At 40.6% G+C, this 15332-nt stretch overlaps 1 protein-coding gene across 14 annotated transcripts in view; it reads left to right on the plus strand.

Annotated features, from left to right (window-relative positions):
- Window positions 1-15332, plus strand: part of Slx4ip (SLX4 interacting protein) — a 176571-nt gene that overhangs the window by 138147 nt on the left and 23092 nt on the right. For 13 of the 14 annotated variants that reach the window (XM_063284382.1, XM_008762255.3, XM_017591988.3 and 10 more), the window contains one exon: window positions 14369-14446. In XM_063284382.1, coding sequence (XP_063140452.1) covers window positions 14369-14446 — 78 coding nt within the window. Of the gene's footprint in view, window positions 1-1532; window positions 1878-14368; window positions 14447-15332 lie in introns of those variants that run through there. The other variant, XM_039105700.2, reaches the window with a different exon arrangement.

Consider the following 15332-nt stretch of genomic DNA (forward strand, 5'->3'; position numbering starts at 1 on the left):
TAACTGCTTTACTGAAAAGCATGTGACAGTAAGTGTGAGTGCTCATTTCTGATTCTGTGTAGCTGCTCTGCCAGTGTTCCATTGATTCAGTCACTGTTGCTTTGTGGAATAACCCTGAAATCAGAAATCAGCACCCCGTCATTTAAAGAGATTAAACACACGCACACGCACACGCACACACACACACACACACACACACACACACACACACACACACATGCTCACGCACGCGCACACATGCACACAGACACCGTGAGACAGAGAATAGAATGAACAAGTACCTTTACCCTCCTGAGCCATCTCACAGACTAGTTCCATTCTTTTAAGGCTTATTTTTGTCTTCCTTAAAGAGTTGAATTGCATTGTTTAGCTCAGGAGTCTGTTTGGGAGTCAGGAAAGGTAAGTCAGTGGGTAAGAGCTCTTGTTTGGTAAATGTGAGGTCCTGAGTTTGGATCCAGACCTCCTTTGTGACACAGACAGGAGGATCACCAGGGCTTGCCTGCTCCCAGCCTAGCTGCAGGTTCAGTGGGAGCTTTGTGTCAGAGGAATAAGATGGTGTGGTACAGTAGGGAACCTGGTACCCTCCCCTAGCCTCCACTTTCACCTGCATATACATTTGTGCTCACTACATGTGCATACTTGTGCACCAAAATAAAACATTAAAAAGAAATGAGTAACCAAGAGGTACTTAGGGGTATTAAAGATATATTTGTACATAATATGTGATTCAAAAAAGATTTGCCCTGCATGTACACACACACAGTGACAGACAGACAGACAGACAGACACACACACACACACACACACACACACACACACTGATAAATAAGATGACCTGTAAGGTAAAGGAGCTTACTGCTTAGTCTGGCAACCTGAGTTCAAGTCCTGTACCCTACACAATGGAAATAGAAAACTCACTGCCCAATGGAAGAATTAGGGGAAGGAGTGTAGGAGCTGAAAGGGTTTGCAACCCCATAGGAAGAACAACAGTATCAACCAGCCAGACCCCTGAAAGCTCCCAAGGTCTAAACCACCACCCAAAGAGTATATATGGAGTGACTGATGGCTCCTGCTGCATATGTAGCAGAGGATGCCCTTATCTGGCATCAAAGGAGAGGCAGCCCTTGGTCCTGCCAAGGCTTGATGCCCCAGTGTAGGGGAATGCTAGGGTACTGAGGCAGGAGTGGGTGGGTGGGTCGGGGAGCACCTTCATAGAAGCAGTGGGGAGGGGATAGTGGGTTTGTGGAGAGGAAACTGGGAAGGGGGATAACATTTGAAATGTAAATGAATAAAATAACCAATAAAAAATGTAAAGAAAAAAGAAGAAAACTGACTCCACAGAAGCTCCTGGCAGCTCTGCTTACCAATGTTATATAACACATGCACAGCACAAACACTCTGAGACAGAGGGTTGGAGGGAGGAAGAGGGAGGGGGGAGGGGAGGGAAAGAGTGGGGGAAGGAGGGAGGGAGAGAGAGAGAGTGTGTGTTTATCTTTTTAACTAAAAACTTTTAGTTTTTATCTAGTCATTGCGAATGTAATTTTAGTTTTTATAAGTAACTAATGTTTTAATTGTTTTTAAAGTGCTGTTGGCCTTTTGGAAGCTTTTCTATGGTTGTAGATGAAAAATTCCATAAGTTTGTTCATCCCGGTTATTCTGTTATTTTTGCCCAATCAGTTCAGAGAAAGAGATCCTTGCTACCATCAGAGTCTTCCTGTGCAGAAATGTGCATCAGTTACCCGTATGTGTCAGGTGTGACTCACAAAGTCTCCTGGGTGTCAGTGTTGACAGCTGAAGCTGAATGAGTTCAGGAAGACCAAGCCCAATGATGTCTCATTCTTATCCTTCAGTAACTTCCTCATGGAGGCTTAAGTAAGGTGGGAGCTTCCTAGTCTCCTCTCAGAGCATTTTTGTTTATGTTTCCTTTGAACCCATACTACTTAGAAAACCAATTGACAATACAGTGAAGGTTCCCTGTGCATTCCTTGTTAAGTACTGTTCTCAGTCCTAGTAAATTACCAATAGAAACAGTTACCATCATGATTTATGTTCTGAGACTGGGAAGAAGCTGTATGAACAAATAATAGTCAGAAGGATGCTGCATCCTTAAAGCTCTTGAATATTTTCATCACTTGATGTTTATTTAAAACCCTCTTCAAAAGAATATTTACTTTCACTTGTTAAACTTATCAAAAATTTGTTATGAGAAAAAGTGGAATCATACAATAAACCCCATTTATTCACTGTCTACATTACTTTTTTTCACATACAGCCAATGCCATTTTATAACCCCCTGTACTTTTCCCTCCCCTTATTGAGATTTTATATATATAAACGCGCGCACACACACACACACACACACACACACACACACACACACACACACACACACACACACACACAAAGTGGATGAGTTGGGTATGGTGCTGCATGCCTATGATCCTAGCCCTGGAAGATGGAGGCAAGAGGATTAGGAGTTCAAGGGCAACTTCAGTTGCATTGCCAACCTATGCTATGTGAAACCTGCAAATGAAACAGCCCCAGCGTTTATCATTTACAATCCCATTTACCTTCCGATTTTCTTTGTGTCTCAGTTGCTTTTGAGTTGGGTTATTCAAATCAAGGCACAAATAAGGTTGAGCCATTTATCCTTATGCCTCTTTGCTACAAAAGAACATCTCTAATACGCACTCCTCTTAGGTTTTCTTTTGATTCCTTCTGTGTTTATTGAAGAAAGCAGGTCAAGTGCCTTGGAATTTCTCAGGTTTGGGTTTGTCTGGCTGTGTCAGTGTGGCGTAGTTCCTTTACCAGTCTGACTCTGAGATCTTGTATGAATCCTAGGAAGGAGCATAAAGCATTGCGTGCCTTTAGTATTAACTTTAATGTCGCATTGTAACACATTAAGAACTTGTAAAAGATAAAACTGAAAACTAGTTGGTTTTTCTTTTTTAAGGAAGGGAAAACAGAGGAGGCATGAGATCTATTCTCAGAAATCCTCAAGAGGTGTGATGATAACTGATCTCATGTGTGTTAATGACTCCTGACTTGCCCAGGTTGTTTGGAAATTGGTGCCTAAGAACTTACCTTTCTCCTAGTGCCTCTTTGCTGTTGCTGTAGAAGCCCTGCCAAAGACCTGTTTGTTTGTGTTTAAGGAACTAAGGTAATGCATCTCTTGTGTTCAAGGAAAAAAATCATTTATCTTTTTCATTATCCAAGAATTTTGTGATGTGCCACCATTACCCCAACAAGACTCTGACTAACTAGTTGTGACATCCTATAAATCAACACAATAATATTAAGAGCTCAGTGACATCCAAACTGACTCTGCATCAGAACTCACAGGAGCTCTTTGAAAAAAATTGCTATTTATATGTATATGAGATATGTATATCTCAGATGCCATTTATGCGTCACCAACTGTGGAAATTCAGATTCCACAGGTGACGTAGGTAGGCATCATGGATTCATGCCTGGGAACTGAAGAGACTCTAGAATAGTAAATACTTACCTGAGTTTCATATGTATTTATCTCTTGAGTTTATTTAATAACTGATCAGAAAGTAGAAGAGGTGATCAACTTGGGAAGTATTCAGTCCTGCCATCTTGCTTTGAACACTAAATGCATCAGGAGCAGGAAAGGACCCCATACTTCCTAAGATGGTTTTGAAAATCTAAATGATGACAGAATTAAAAGACATGTTTGTAATAGCCAAATGCTGAATAACAAATGTAGGGCAGAAGACAGACCGACTAAACATCAGGAGAAGGTCAGAGAGTTTGTGGACCAGAACCAGGAGATGGACACAGAACTGTGACATGAGAGAACCACATGGTGCCCTGCCTCTGTGCAGCGAGTCCCCTGAAGCTCTGTGTCCTGTTCTGTTTCTCATCTCCACAGAATTCCTGACACAGATGTTTGCCTTTCTGGAGCCACTGTGGTATTCTCTTCTCCCCCGAAGCTGCTTCAAAAATACTACCAAATACCTCCTGATTGCCAGCTGAGCATTTTGTTTTCTTTAATCTCCTTTCGGAGACTTCTGCCCTGCTTATTCTTGTCTCACTACTACTCATAGGCTCCCCTTTGCTGCCCTTGACTGTTGTGTGTGTGTGTGTGTGTGTGTGTGTGTGTGTGTGTGTGTGTGTGTGTGTATGAGAATCCCATTGTTGTGGGTGTGTCCCATCCATTCTATTGACAGCCCCCCTCCAGACCTCCAGAACCCTGTAAAATGCTCAGCTGTGGATCTTTCTTACCATTTAGACAGGTTGACTTTAGTATGTCCCCATATGACTTCTTCCCTGAAATCCATTGTGTTTTGCCTTCCAAATAGAGTCACTTAGAGATACTCATTGGATCTTCTCTAAAGTTTGGTTCATTGTCTTATCAGCTCTCCATAAACCCCATGTTTCTAGCAAGCTACCATCTCTCTATGATGACTTCACAGAGGTGAAACATGCTTCACCACCCATAGCTCTCCACATATTGAAGCAATCACCAGACGTCTCTGACTGCCTCTGAAGTATCCCTTGGCTATATTGCCATTTGTCGTTTTCATAGACTACCGAGGAAACTCACTTTCTCCTAATTGGCTTTGTTAAAAGCTTGAGACAATAGTCAGTTTAATGGAGTTCACTTAAGCATAGAACAGTTCCTGAATGGGACAGTATTCTAAATCACAAGTGGTTCACAGAGCCCTCCTAGCAATGGGAGTAATTGGCTTTACAGGCTGAATATGCAAACAAATTGAAGAAATTATTTGATTAGATAGGCGTTTTCTTTGAGTATAATTTAATGGAAATTCTCCAGGTATCTAACAAATTGGTTACTTGGCTTCCTGAAATTGGCCTAAAATATAACTAAAAATCAGTCGGTTACGATTAGTGCATCTGAGGTACATTTGTTGCTTGCCAGTTTGTTTGTTTGTTTGTTTGTTTACAGAAACAGCCTGTGCAAGGGGATCTGTGGTAAAACATTGAGAGTTTTTATTGGTGTGGGGAGGGGGGCCATGTATATCTGGGCACAATGACACACATGCTTATAAAACTAGTGTTTGGGATCCTGAGGCAAGAGAGTTTCAAATTCAGGGTCAGCCTGTACTATATAAAACTTGGTCTCAAGCTAACACAAAGCTAATACATTTATTTGGTAAAATTGAGAATGTCAGATACAAGACTGCCAGCAATAATATTCAGTGGTCTACAAGAATTCGCAAGCCAAAGAGAAAGATAAGGGGATGCAAAACCACAGGTGGAAACAAAAGACCCATAAAGCTTGTCAGTAAATATCAAAGAAATATAATAGCACCATAAAACTAGTTTTCAACTTGGGACTGGAGAGGTGGCTCAGCAGCTAAGAACACTGGCTGCTCTTCCGGAGAACACAGGTTTAATCCCCAGCACCCCCATGGTAGCTCACAACTGTCTATAACTCCAGTTCCACGGAACCTGATACTCAAACCAATGCACATGAAAAAAATTAAAAAACAACTAATTTTCAATTTTGTTGAAGGACACTAAAGTTCTTTTTTTTAAACTGCATTTTTTATTTACATTTTAAATGTTTCCCAGTTTCTCCTCCAGAACCCACTATCCCACCACCCCCTTCCCCGCTTCTATGAGGGTGCTCCCTCACTCACCCACCTACTCCTTCCTACCTCCCCACCCTGACATTCCCCTACACTGGAGACACTAAAGTTCTTAACAAACAATCAGGAGTTTTAACATGTGAAATTTGTAACAGATGTTATCAGAAAAGTCTTAATTTTCTTAAAATTGATCTTTGTATGAGTCTTTTAAATCAAATGTCCAAAAGGATTTTTTCATAATTTGAGAAGCTAAATGAAAGAGCAAAAGGCCATGAATAACAAGTATTATTGATAAAGAAGATAGTAATATTGAGGACAAAGAGAAGAATTTGTTCTACCATATTAAGACTTGCTATAAATAACGTCCAGGTAATTATAAAGGAATGCAGAAAAGGGACATGTATGACAGACTGAGATTAGGGATCAGTGTAGCCTTCTGTCTGGTGTATAACTACTCATTGTGACATTGACTTTGTGTATAACATGAAGTGTATTGGAATAACACTGATTTGGGATATGTTGGCACATGCCTGTATTCTCAGCACTTAGGAGGCTGAGGCAAGATCACAGAAAGGTGAGCCAGCCTGGCCTACATAGAGAGACCTTATCTCAAAACAAATATACATTAGTCACTGCCTGTTGTCTACTATCTAAAGAATACTGTTAGGCAAGTATAGTTGTACACATCCACATTGGGAGGCGGCAGCAATTGGACTTCAATGCTGGACTGAATACTGTCTTAGGGATACCACGCTTAGGAGCTGTGGATGGCTTAGCAGATAAAGGTACTTGCAACAAAGTCTGAAAACTTGGTACCTGGTACCCACATAGTGGAAGGGAAGGAAAACGACTGCATACGTTATCTTCTGATCTCCACATACATGCCATGCATGTACCCCAACCCTTTAGTTGAATAAACAAACAAATAAAATAAACACATCACAAGCAGGAGTGTGAAGGGCGATGGGGAAATAGCATTGGGATATGTATTTACTTGTGTGTTTATTTGTTTCTCAGGCAGTGCCTTGCTCCATAGCTCAGACTGGCCTTGAATTCACTAGATGGCATTCCACATCTTCCTGTCTCTTATTCCTAAAGGCTGAGATTACAGGTGTGTGCTACCATGACCAACAACATTAAGTTTTCCTTTTAATACAGTTGAAAAAAATATTGCATGGTTCTTTCTTTAGAAACCAAACCAAACCAAACACAAACAAAAAACCCAGGTGTCAGGATTCCTCCTGGCATTGCCCTGCGTGCTTTGTCGTGGTGGATCCTCTCTCCTCTCCTCCCCTACTCTCTTCCTTGCAAGGCTGCTCTTCTACTTTACATTATCTGGTCTCATGAGTTTGTTACCCATTACATCCATCTTCCTGGAACCTTTCCCCTTCGTGGTCATACTATACTCATAGTCACCCCAACATGAATCTTTAATGTCAGCAATTTAGAAGAGATTCGAAAAGACAAATCACACATAGATATGCATGCCCTGCATCTGAATTAATTTAGGTTACAGTAAGTGACTAAATCAAAGCTGAACACTGTTTATCTGAGCATTTGGAACTGGCCAGTGCTGCCAAAGACACCAAACAATAGGTTTCCCTAGTGTGCGGAACTGAAGAGAGCAAACACACAGCACCAGGTGATGCTGCCTATCAGAAAATTTTATTTGGACTATACACTTTAAGTTTGAATTTATTTCCTTCTTAAAATATAAGTAGTTTTTATATAAAAGCTTGGATGACTGGTATTTTTGATACTCAACTCCTAGGTTTCTAATGGCAGCTGGTGGCTGGAGTAAAGTTGGCCTGTGCCAGCTTTAAACAAGAGGGTGGTTCTCTTTGGCTTTCAACCAGTTTTCTCTTGCCTGTTTTGCCATGTAGGCACGCAGTTCATCGCCTGGATTCGGGTGATAAGGAAGGATGGCATTGCATGTAAACAGATGCAGCATCCTCTTATCTAATGGCTCAGGTCGATTTTGTTTGCTAGTTTGTTTTATGTATCCTGAGTGACAGTGGGGAGTGGACAAGATGCCTGTCAGGGGTCTATACTGTACTATGATTTCATAGTCCCATTGGAATAGACCAGTGGTTGGTGAGCCTTTTTCTTTATGTGTGGTGCTACACTATCAAGAGTTAGAATAGGCTTTCTGCAAGACATGGAAGCCCAGGAGGACATACTGCCCAGCTATGGAAAATGTAAAAGCTGTTCGTGGGAGGTGTCCTCAGATAGCCAGCAGGTCAAGCAACCAGCCACATCATTCAAACAGTTTATCAAAATCTCGATTTCTTTTATAATAGGAGAGGTTTTATTTTATAGAAAGTGTAGGGTTTTGTAGAGGATATTGAGTCTGCAGTACTAAATCATTCACTTCATTGGCCATGGCCTGACAAGTAGGGCTGTGAGAACCAGAACTTTGGGTGCTATTTCAGTGGTCCTTGCGTGTTCTCTTGGCATAGTTTCATGTTTTAATTTTGTTATTTTACATGTTAACATTGCATTTTTAGAAAAAATATTAGAAAATCTATCTGGAGAAAAGATCTGAAGTAATCATTTCTTAGTTCATCTTATTATAATTTTGACTACCCTGAAAGGCTTTACATTCCATGTCAGTGATTGGTCAACAAGTCAGGAAGGTTACAGCTAGCAAATCTGATTTTTAAACAGAAAGTCTGGCCTTACAAGTTTTGTTCTTTATAAGGAATTTTTTTTTCACGAAACTAACCTGCTTGCACCATTTATTTTGGTATCAGGTAGACATAACTTTATTGTGATACAGACAGATTTAAGAGCTATTATAATTTAAAGGTATGAAATAGTATCTGAAGGGAATCTTTTCAGAGACTGTAAATGTCTTGGATAATAAGTAAATTTCCAGCCTAGAACCAAATCTTCCACTTATCAATCTAAATTGTTTCCCGGGTGCCATCTTAGGTCTAGGACCCTGTGTACGTATTCTTAAAATTAAGACAGAACTCTTGAATCTCAATTCCCATAAACCTAGCCCTACCCACCAGCAACAGTGATGGTAACATGTAAGTCCTTGACATACTTCATAAGTCTCCATGGAGGCTCTCCCAGTGGCATTCCTGAGAGTTTCTTGCTGTGTTTTAATGGACAATGTCCGACTTATAATTTCTTTCCTTTTCTGTCTTAGCCCTTCTTATAGGGTCACATGAAACTTCCTGAATGCAGTGGCTTAGGAAGTGATGAGTTGTATACTCTCTTCTCTGAACGAAATAGCTGTAAAACAAGTTCTGTCAGCTTCTGTGTGTTTCTCATTTAGTATAGTACAGAAGATATCACCAGTGCTTGCTAGACATTAGTATTTTTTTTCTTCTTCTCTTAGTTGTAACCAAGTCTTCACATGGCATGCAGCCACTTCCTCCTGCCTTCACACTGGATTCCATTTCCTGTATGTGCTGACATACACTCAACTTCATACCAGCACATAGTAGTCTCTTCCAGTACAGATGAGACCATAGTCCCACTGCTTCAGGGAGCTTACTTTTCCCAAAATGTTAGGTATCTATAATTGTATAATGGATTTCTGTGACATCATTGGTAGAAGTAAATATTTAAGTAAGTCCACTGTTTTGTAGTCTTTGAACTGCAAGTATAAGTCTGGTTTGTACCCACAGATCCCTATGACATGTAAAGAAGTCAAAAGTTTTAAATTTCTAGCATTCTAAAAGACCATGCAAATTGGGGTGAGGGGAGGATGCAACTGAGACTTTTTTCGAAGCTCAAATCCAGAAATACTCTCTTAAGATGACTTAGAAAAGGCTGAAGTAAATAAGTAGATAAAGGCAGCTGCCACCAAGCCTGCCACCAAGTTTGATTTCCTGTAAGTCACATTGTGGAAGAGAACACTAACTCCCTCAGGTTTTCTCCTGACTCAGCATGAGCAGGCACCCACCAACACTCAAAGAGTCAGTAAGTGAATGTATGTTTTAAGATGTTCATGGTGACAGAGCAGTTTGTAACTTTGTAGTTTTAAAAGTGAGGATGTGGAGGAAAATTACTTAAGATTAAAGGAGATATCAGAAAATATAACTGTCAAAAATGAATGATCTTTGTTTGGAACCCAGTTTGGTGGAAACTCAGTGGTCTGTACTTGCGGACATTGAGGAATATTGAATTTAAGTAGCAGTCTGAGCAATAATCTCATATTCAGCTGTGGTATCGCGGGTTTGGGTTTGTTATCTGAAATGTGTCCTACTAGAGGTGTTTCAGGCTTCCAAAATTTTGTTTTTTATGTAAACATTATTTGAGTATACCTCATTTAAAAGTCAGAACTCTGTGATGGTCCAAAACATGAACTTTCTGATCATCACGACAATGGTCAAAGCTTTTCAGATTTTGAGGCAGTTTGAATTTTTGGGTTCAGGATACTCGATCCATAGTATTTGATAATGAAGCAGACTCTCTATATTGCTTGGAGCTCATAATCACATGTTAGGAAAGTAAGTCTTCATGATATCGAACTTATTTTGACATAGTTTAAAAGATACGTATATGAAATATGATAAAAGATTAGTCATTATTCATCACTGAATCTAGATGGTGAAGTTTAGGGGACGTCATAGCACTTGGTTTGCTTTTCTGGATATTTGAAGTTTTTATGGTTCACTGATCAAATGAAGGTGTCGTTCAGTGCGAGAAGTTTAAAGGATATGAGCATGAACTTGCCTTGTGCCTTGGGAAGGGGCTTTGCTGGAAGAGAGCCGTGCAGTGGGTGGGTGGAGCCCATCAGAAACCTATGAAGGAGTGTGTACTTGCCATGCAAGCCCATCCCCTCAGCAGGGCACATGGGAATATTTCTCCCATCTTCCCCCTTTCATGATCTCTGATTGAGGTGGAACTTCTGTGTTTGCACTGCACTACCAACTTCCCTTGGCAGCTGCAGGGATTCTCCAGTCGCTTTGGCTGAGAGTCCACTGGAGAACTAATGAAGCTGAGTAGTTTTATAGCAATTCAAGAAGCTATTTTCAACCAGTGACTTGGCACTATAAATTATAATAACCAATGTAAATAACCATTCCTTTAAACTGAGTGTCTTAGTCACTCTTCTGTTGCTATGAAGGCCATGCTAGGCCCAGGCTCAGGCTTGCTTACTCAGCCCCTCCCCCACCTTCTCTGCCTGCCTATCAGGATGTAGCTCTGAACCCTAGCACCATGCCTTCCTGAATGCTGACATGCTTCCCACCATGATGGTAATGACCTAAACCTGTAAGCCAGCCCCCAATTAAGTGCCTTCTCTATAAGAGTTTCCTGGACCATAATGATTCTTCACAGTCACTAAAACAGAAAGAAATTGGTACCAAGGAGGGCATATTGCTGGGACAGGTTTGACCACGATATTGGTTGGAAGAATATGGAAAGACTTTGGGACATTGAACTAGAAAATCAGACAGTGCTGAAGGTAACTTGAACTGTGGTGGCCCAGCTCAAGAAGTTCCATGGGGCCAGGATATTAGCAAGTCGCCTAGAGACCAACCATTCTTGTCAACTCTCCAGTGACAAGTCTCTGTATTTCTCTTAAAGATACAGAAGAACAGTAGAAGACAAACTACTTTTGTTGTTTCTTAAAAATCTGTATGCTTTTTGTTAGCAACTGATAGAGTCCAGTAGAAAGTTTAGAGTAACTGGTCTACATTTGAACCTTCAGTGGAGAGTTGGAGGCTATTTGTAGGTGAATAGAGAGAACATCAGAGAAGAACATTAAATAAACATCATTTAATTTAGAAGCATGGGATGTCAGAAGTGATAGAGACTGGAGTTCTTGGGGGCTGCTTAGAAGTGAGAAAAAAGATGCACTTTCTGGTATCTAGCAATTATGTGGCAGTAGTTAATTGAGAAATATAAATTATGTCTGGGAATGGATAGAGCTGGTGATTTGTGATGGAAAGAGACTTATATTACAAAGCCCCCCCCACACACACACACTCCTGATTCTTCCTTGGTAAAAGGGAGTCACAATAGCTAGTGAGAAAACATTCTACTCAGTGTGATTTCCCTGTACCTAGTGATTTTAATTGCCAGATGGTTTTCAAATAAAACATTATTCCTATTTATGTATCTTGTCCTCAGTCTCCTATATTTTACTCTTTCTCAGCTTCATTCATGTTTACAGTGAATTTAAGTCATTTCAACAACACAACCCCTTTTCAAACTTCCATCTCCCCCAACTCCTTCTCCAGCTGAAACCCTTCCCAAGTCTCCCTCCTCCTTTAATGTCTCCTCTTCATCTGTTACCCGCTGAGCTTGTTAGGATCGCTGCGTGAGCATAGGTAGAAGGTTATTTACTGGGGCATGGACCACAGTAGATAGTGACTGCCGTCCCCCACCATTAATTGTTATATTTCAAGAAGGGATGGGGCCTCATGTGCCCTTTGCTTTTCATAATAAAATGTTGATGGACTCAATCTTGTACAGGTTGTCATAGCTCTAGTGAATGTTCCTGGGTATAATGTCAGGTCATGCCCTGAAGATGTCTTTTTGCAAAACATGCACCCTTCTTCCATCCCTTCCAGTCTTTTCCTTCCCTCTCCCATAATTCCCTAAACTTTGGAAGGGGTAGTATCAGTGACCTATGTAAGGCCAAACACTCTACCATACCCTATTCTTGGAAGTTCTGCTAGTTTTGACTCTCTGTATTAATCGTGGCCTGCTGCAAGGAGAAACTTCTCTGACAGAGGATGAGAACCTGACTTGGTTTTCTGCATTAGAACTTAAGTGTAGGAAGCTGGCAGATGGTACTGCATGGAGGGGAAGAAAGAGACCCCCTGGATTCTTTGTCAAATATGTTATTTACAGAGTGGTGGAGCCTTGGCTTAACCCTAAGTAAATACAAAGCCTCAGTAGCCAAGTGAACTTTGTAAACTCAGTTGCATTAAGGACAAAGCTCAGAATGAGGTCGTTATCTCTGCCTGACGTCTATGGAAAAGGAATGTATCTCCCAAAGCATTCCCCCTCAGTATGTTTCAGTTGTCAGTGATTTTCTCTGTTTGTATGTCAAGTGTAATTTGCCTCAAGAACTGACACAAGTAGCATTGTATCTAAGTTTCTCTTTAAACAGTGAAGTTTCATATAACCAATAGAACACAAATCTTTTTTTTAACATGGTAAACCTACCATTTCACCTGAAGGACTACTAGACTGCATTTACTAAGACTACTGCTACTAATATTGGCCATTTGAGGAGTGATTCTTGTACATAGTTCTGTCTCAGGGGACATAGGACCAGGTTCTGTCCTAGTGCTTTCACTAACAAGCTGCTTAGGATATACTTTTTATTTTTAAATAGGAGGAGGCATTGCATTGAATTTTTATTGCATAGGTTTGTTTACTGGCTAGGACTTTTTGGTGGAGAGTTTCTTCATTAGGTAGGTGTATCTTTCAGATCTTCCAGCTTTCCCTTTAGCTACCTCCTGATTATAACTTTCTGCTGCTGACATTTTGTCAGGAAGAATTTAAACCTACAGACCAGCAAAGACTATTGTGCATTCTCTTACTTCTTTAGTCCTTTGTAAAACTGATAAATAATTATGTGAAAATTCACTTCTGTATTTTGATGTGTTCTTGAGTTCCAAATGTCCACAAATTCCTCTTCTAGAACTGTTCCTCCCCTAACAGGGTGTCAAGTAAACAGATGCGGCGATTTCGTTTTCTCAGTGACCTGAAGAACAAAACACTTGTTTAAAGCCCTCAGAGAAATAACAACTTTGTGTGTATTTTTAAAAACTTAGCAGAAGCAAGCAATGAGACTGAAATACAATCTGGTTTTTAACTGTACTGGAAAACTGTATTTGGTTATCTGAAGGAATTGTGCTGTCAAAGCCATTGCATTGCATGTTTAGACAGTGCATCATGTCTGTGCTCTCCTATGTCCTGAGTCTGTTTGCAGGGTGGTAGCAAGGCTAGTAAATATAAAAGAGGAAATTGTCTTGGTTGTGTTTTAACTATGTACATGGTTTAGAGCAATCTTCGTCATGGAGTTAAAATAGCAAGGATTTGATTTCCCTGTGGGTGCTCTGATGGTTCTCAGTCTCTGGGTCTTGAAGACTTAGCACCTTTCTGAGTTGTCTCAGTTCTGGAAAACTGTCACCCCATCTCTCCATGGTAACTAGAAGCACAGTTACTTGACCTTCTCAGGAAAAGTCCAGCGGAAACTGGAGGAGAGGCACAAAAGAAAGGAGGGGAAAGGCAGGTGAATGCTTTCTATGGATTGCCTAAAGTTCAGTTAGACCTGAAGAGTCAATGGCAGTGTCTCCATCTTCACAGATGGGATTCACTGTTTGGGTAGAGTTTATGCAGCAGCTATAGCCCGTGCGTTTTTCAGGGAAGCACAGTGTTTCACAATATATGATTTAAAAACATTCGACTCTTGATGGGTCTTCACTCCAGTTTGTGCCCATTGTGAAGAATGCTTGCTATTATAGAAGTACACACATGTATGTAAGTTTAGCTTTAGCATTGACTACTCTTTCAAAATAGATGTGCTTATTTGTAGTTCTATCATCAGGTCTCCGCATCAATTTTCAGAAATGTTAAACCTCCTCATTTGTCCTGTTTACAGATGAAGTGACAGGGCCACTTCACAGACTTAGGCCTCTTAGAAGAGCCAGTATGATCGCATTGTGCTCTCCACTCATATGAAGTCTCTGTTGGTTCCTTTATTCTTTTACTTGTTAATTATTGAGTACATACTGTATGGTGGGCATTGGGCAGGGGTCACTAGGCAGTCATATTTATAATCTAATGATATCACTTTCATTTTGCAGGCTATGGCTTTCAGATCACAGCTTATTTCATCAGGAGAGGGATACACCTTCGCTGTATCCAGAGCTCCCGGAATACAGGTATGAATCTGATTTTGTAGATCTGGCATTTTCACAATCAAGTTGCCCAGGAGAAAGTTGAAAATTGGAGAACAAATACTCCTATTTGCTTCTGTAACTACATCATATAGTATCTCAAAGAGCAATGATCCCTCTTGTTCCATTCATTATGCTTACTACGCATGGAGAACGGAATGCTGGACCGCAGTGCACTTTCGTTGTGAATCAGAGCATTTTCGTGACATTTCAGAGTGACTCAGTGAACAGGTGACCTGTGAGTCATTTTGTCAGGGTACCCCAGAGCCCTTGGAAAGGGGCAAATGAATTACAAGAAAGCATTTTCCTAGCCCAGCGCCAACATACTGTCCATAAGTATTTAATGAGTCTAGTTCCCAACTCTCACCTGCACTAGTCATGATACGGAAAGTGATGTCATGTCCAATCCACCACAGTGAAGTAAGGAGATAATGTCCAGTCTTTCTGAATAGACAAGAACCTTAGAAAACTGCCTTTATGGAAGTTTGTTCACAGAATATTCATGGTTATCTGTACTTTTTTGACTCTTAAGTGTTGATCAAATATATTACCATCTTTTTAAAGAAAAATAGATTATTTTTCTCTTCTGTATATGAGTTCTGCCTTCATGGATGTATGTTTGTGTGGTACATTTGTGCTTGGTGCTCTTGGAGACTAGAAGATGGTGATGGATCTCCTGGAAGTGGAGTTAAAGGTGGTCTTGAGTCACCATGCTGGGTGCTAGGAATCAAACCTAGGTCCTCTGGAAGAACAGCCAGTACTCTTAACCACACAGCCATCTCTCCAGCTCCCATGTTAGCCACTTAATGGGGTCTTCCATTTGTTTACCTCACTTACTCAAGAAGCTAACCTTTTATCTGTTATAATGCAA

Source organism: Rattus norvegicus, chromosome 3, assembly GCF_036323735.1.
Source record: "Rattus norvegicus strain BN/NHsdMcwi chromosome 3, GRCr8, whole genome shotgun sequence".
In the NCBI taxonomy this organism is placed as follows: domain Eukaryota; kingdom Metazoa; phylum Chordata; class Mammalia; order Rodentia; family Muridae; genus Rattus; species Rattus norvegicus.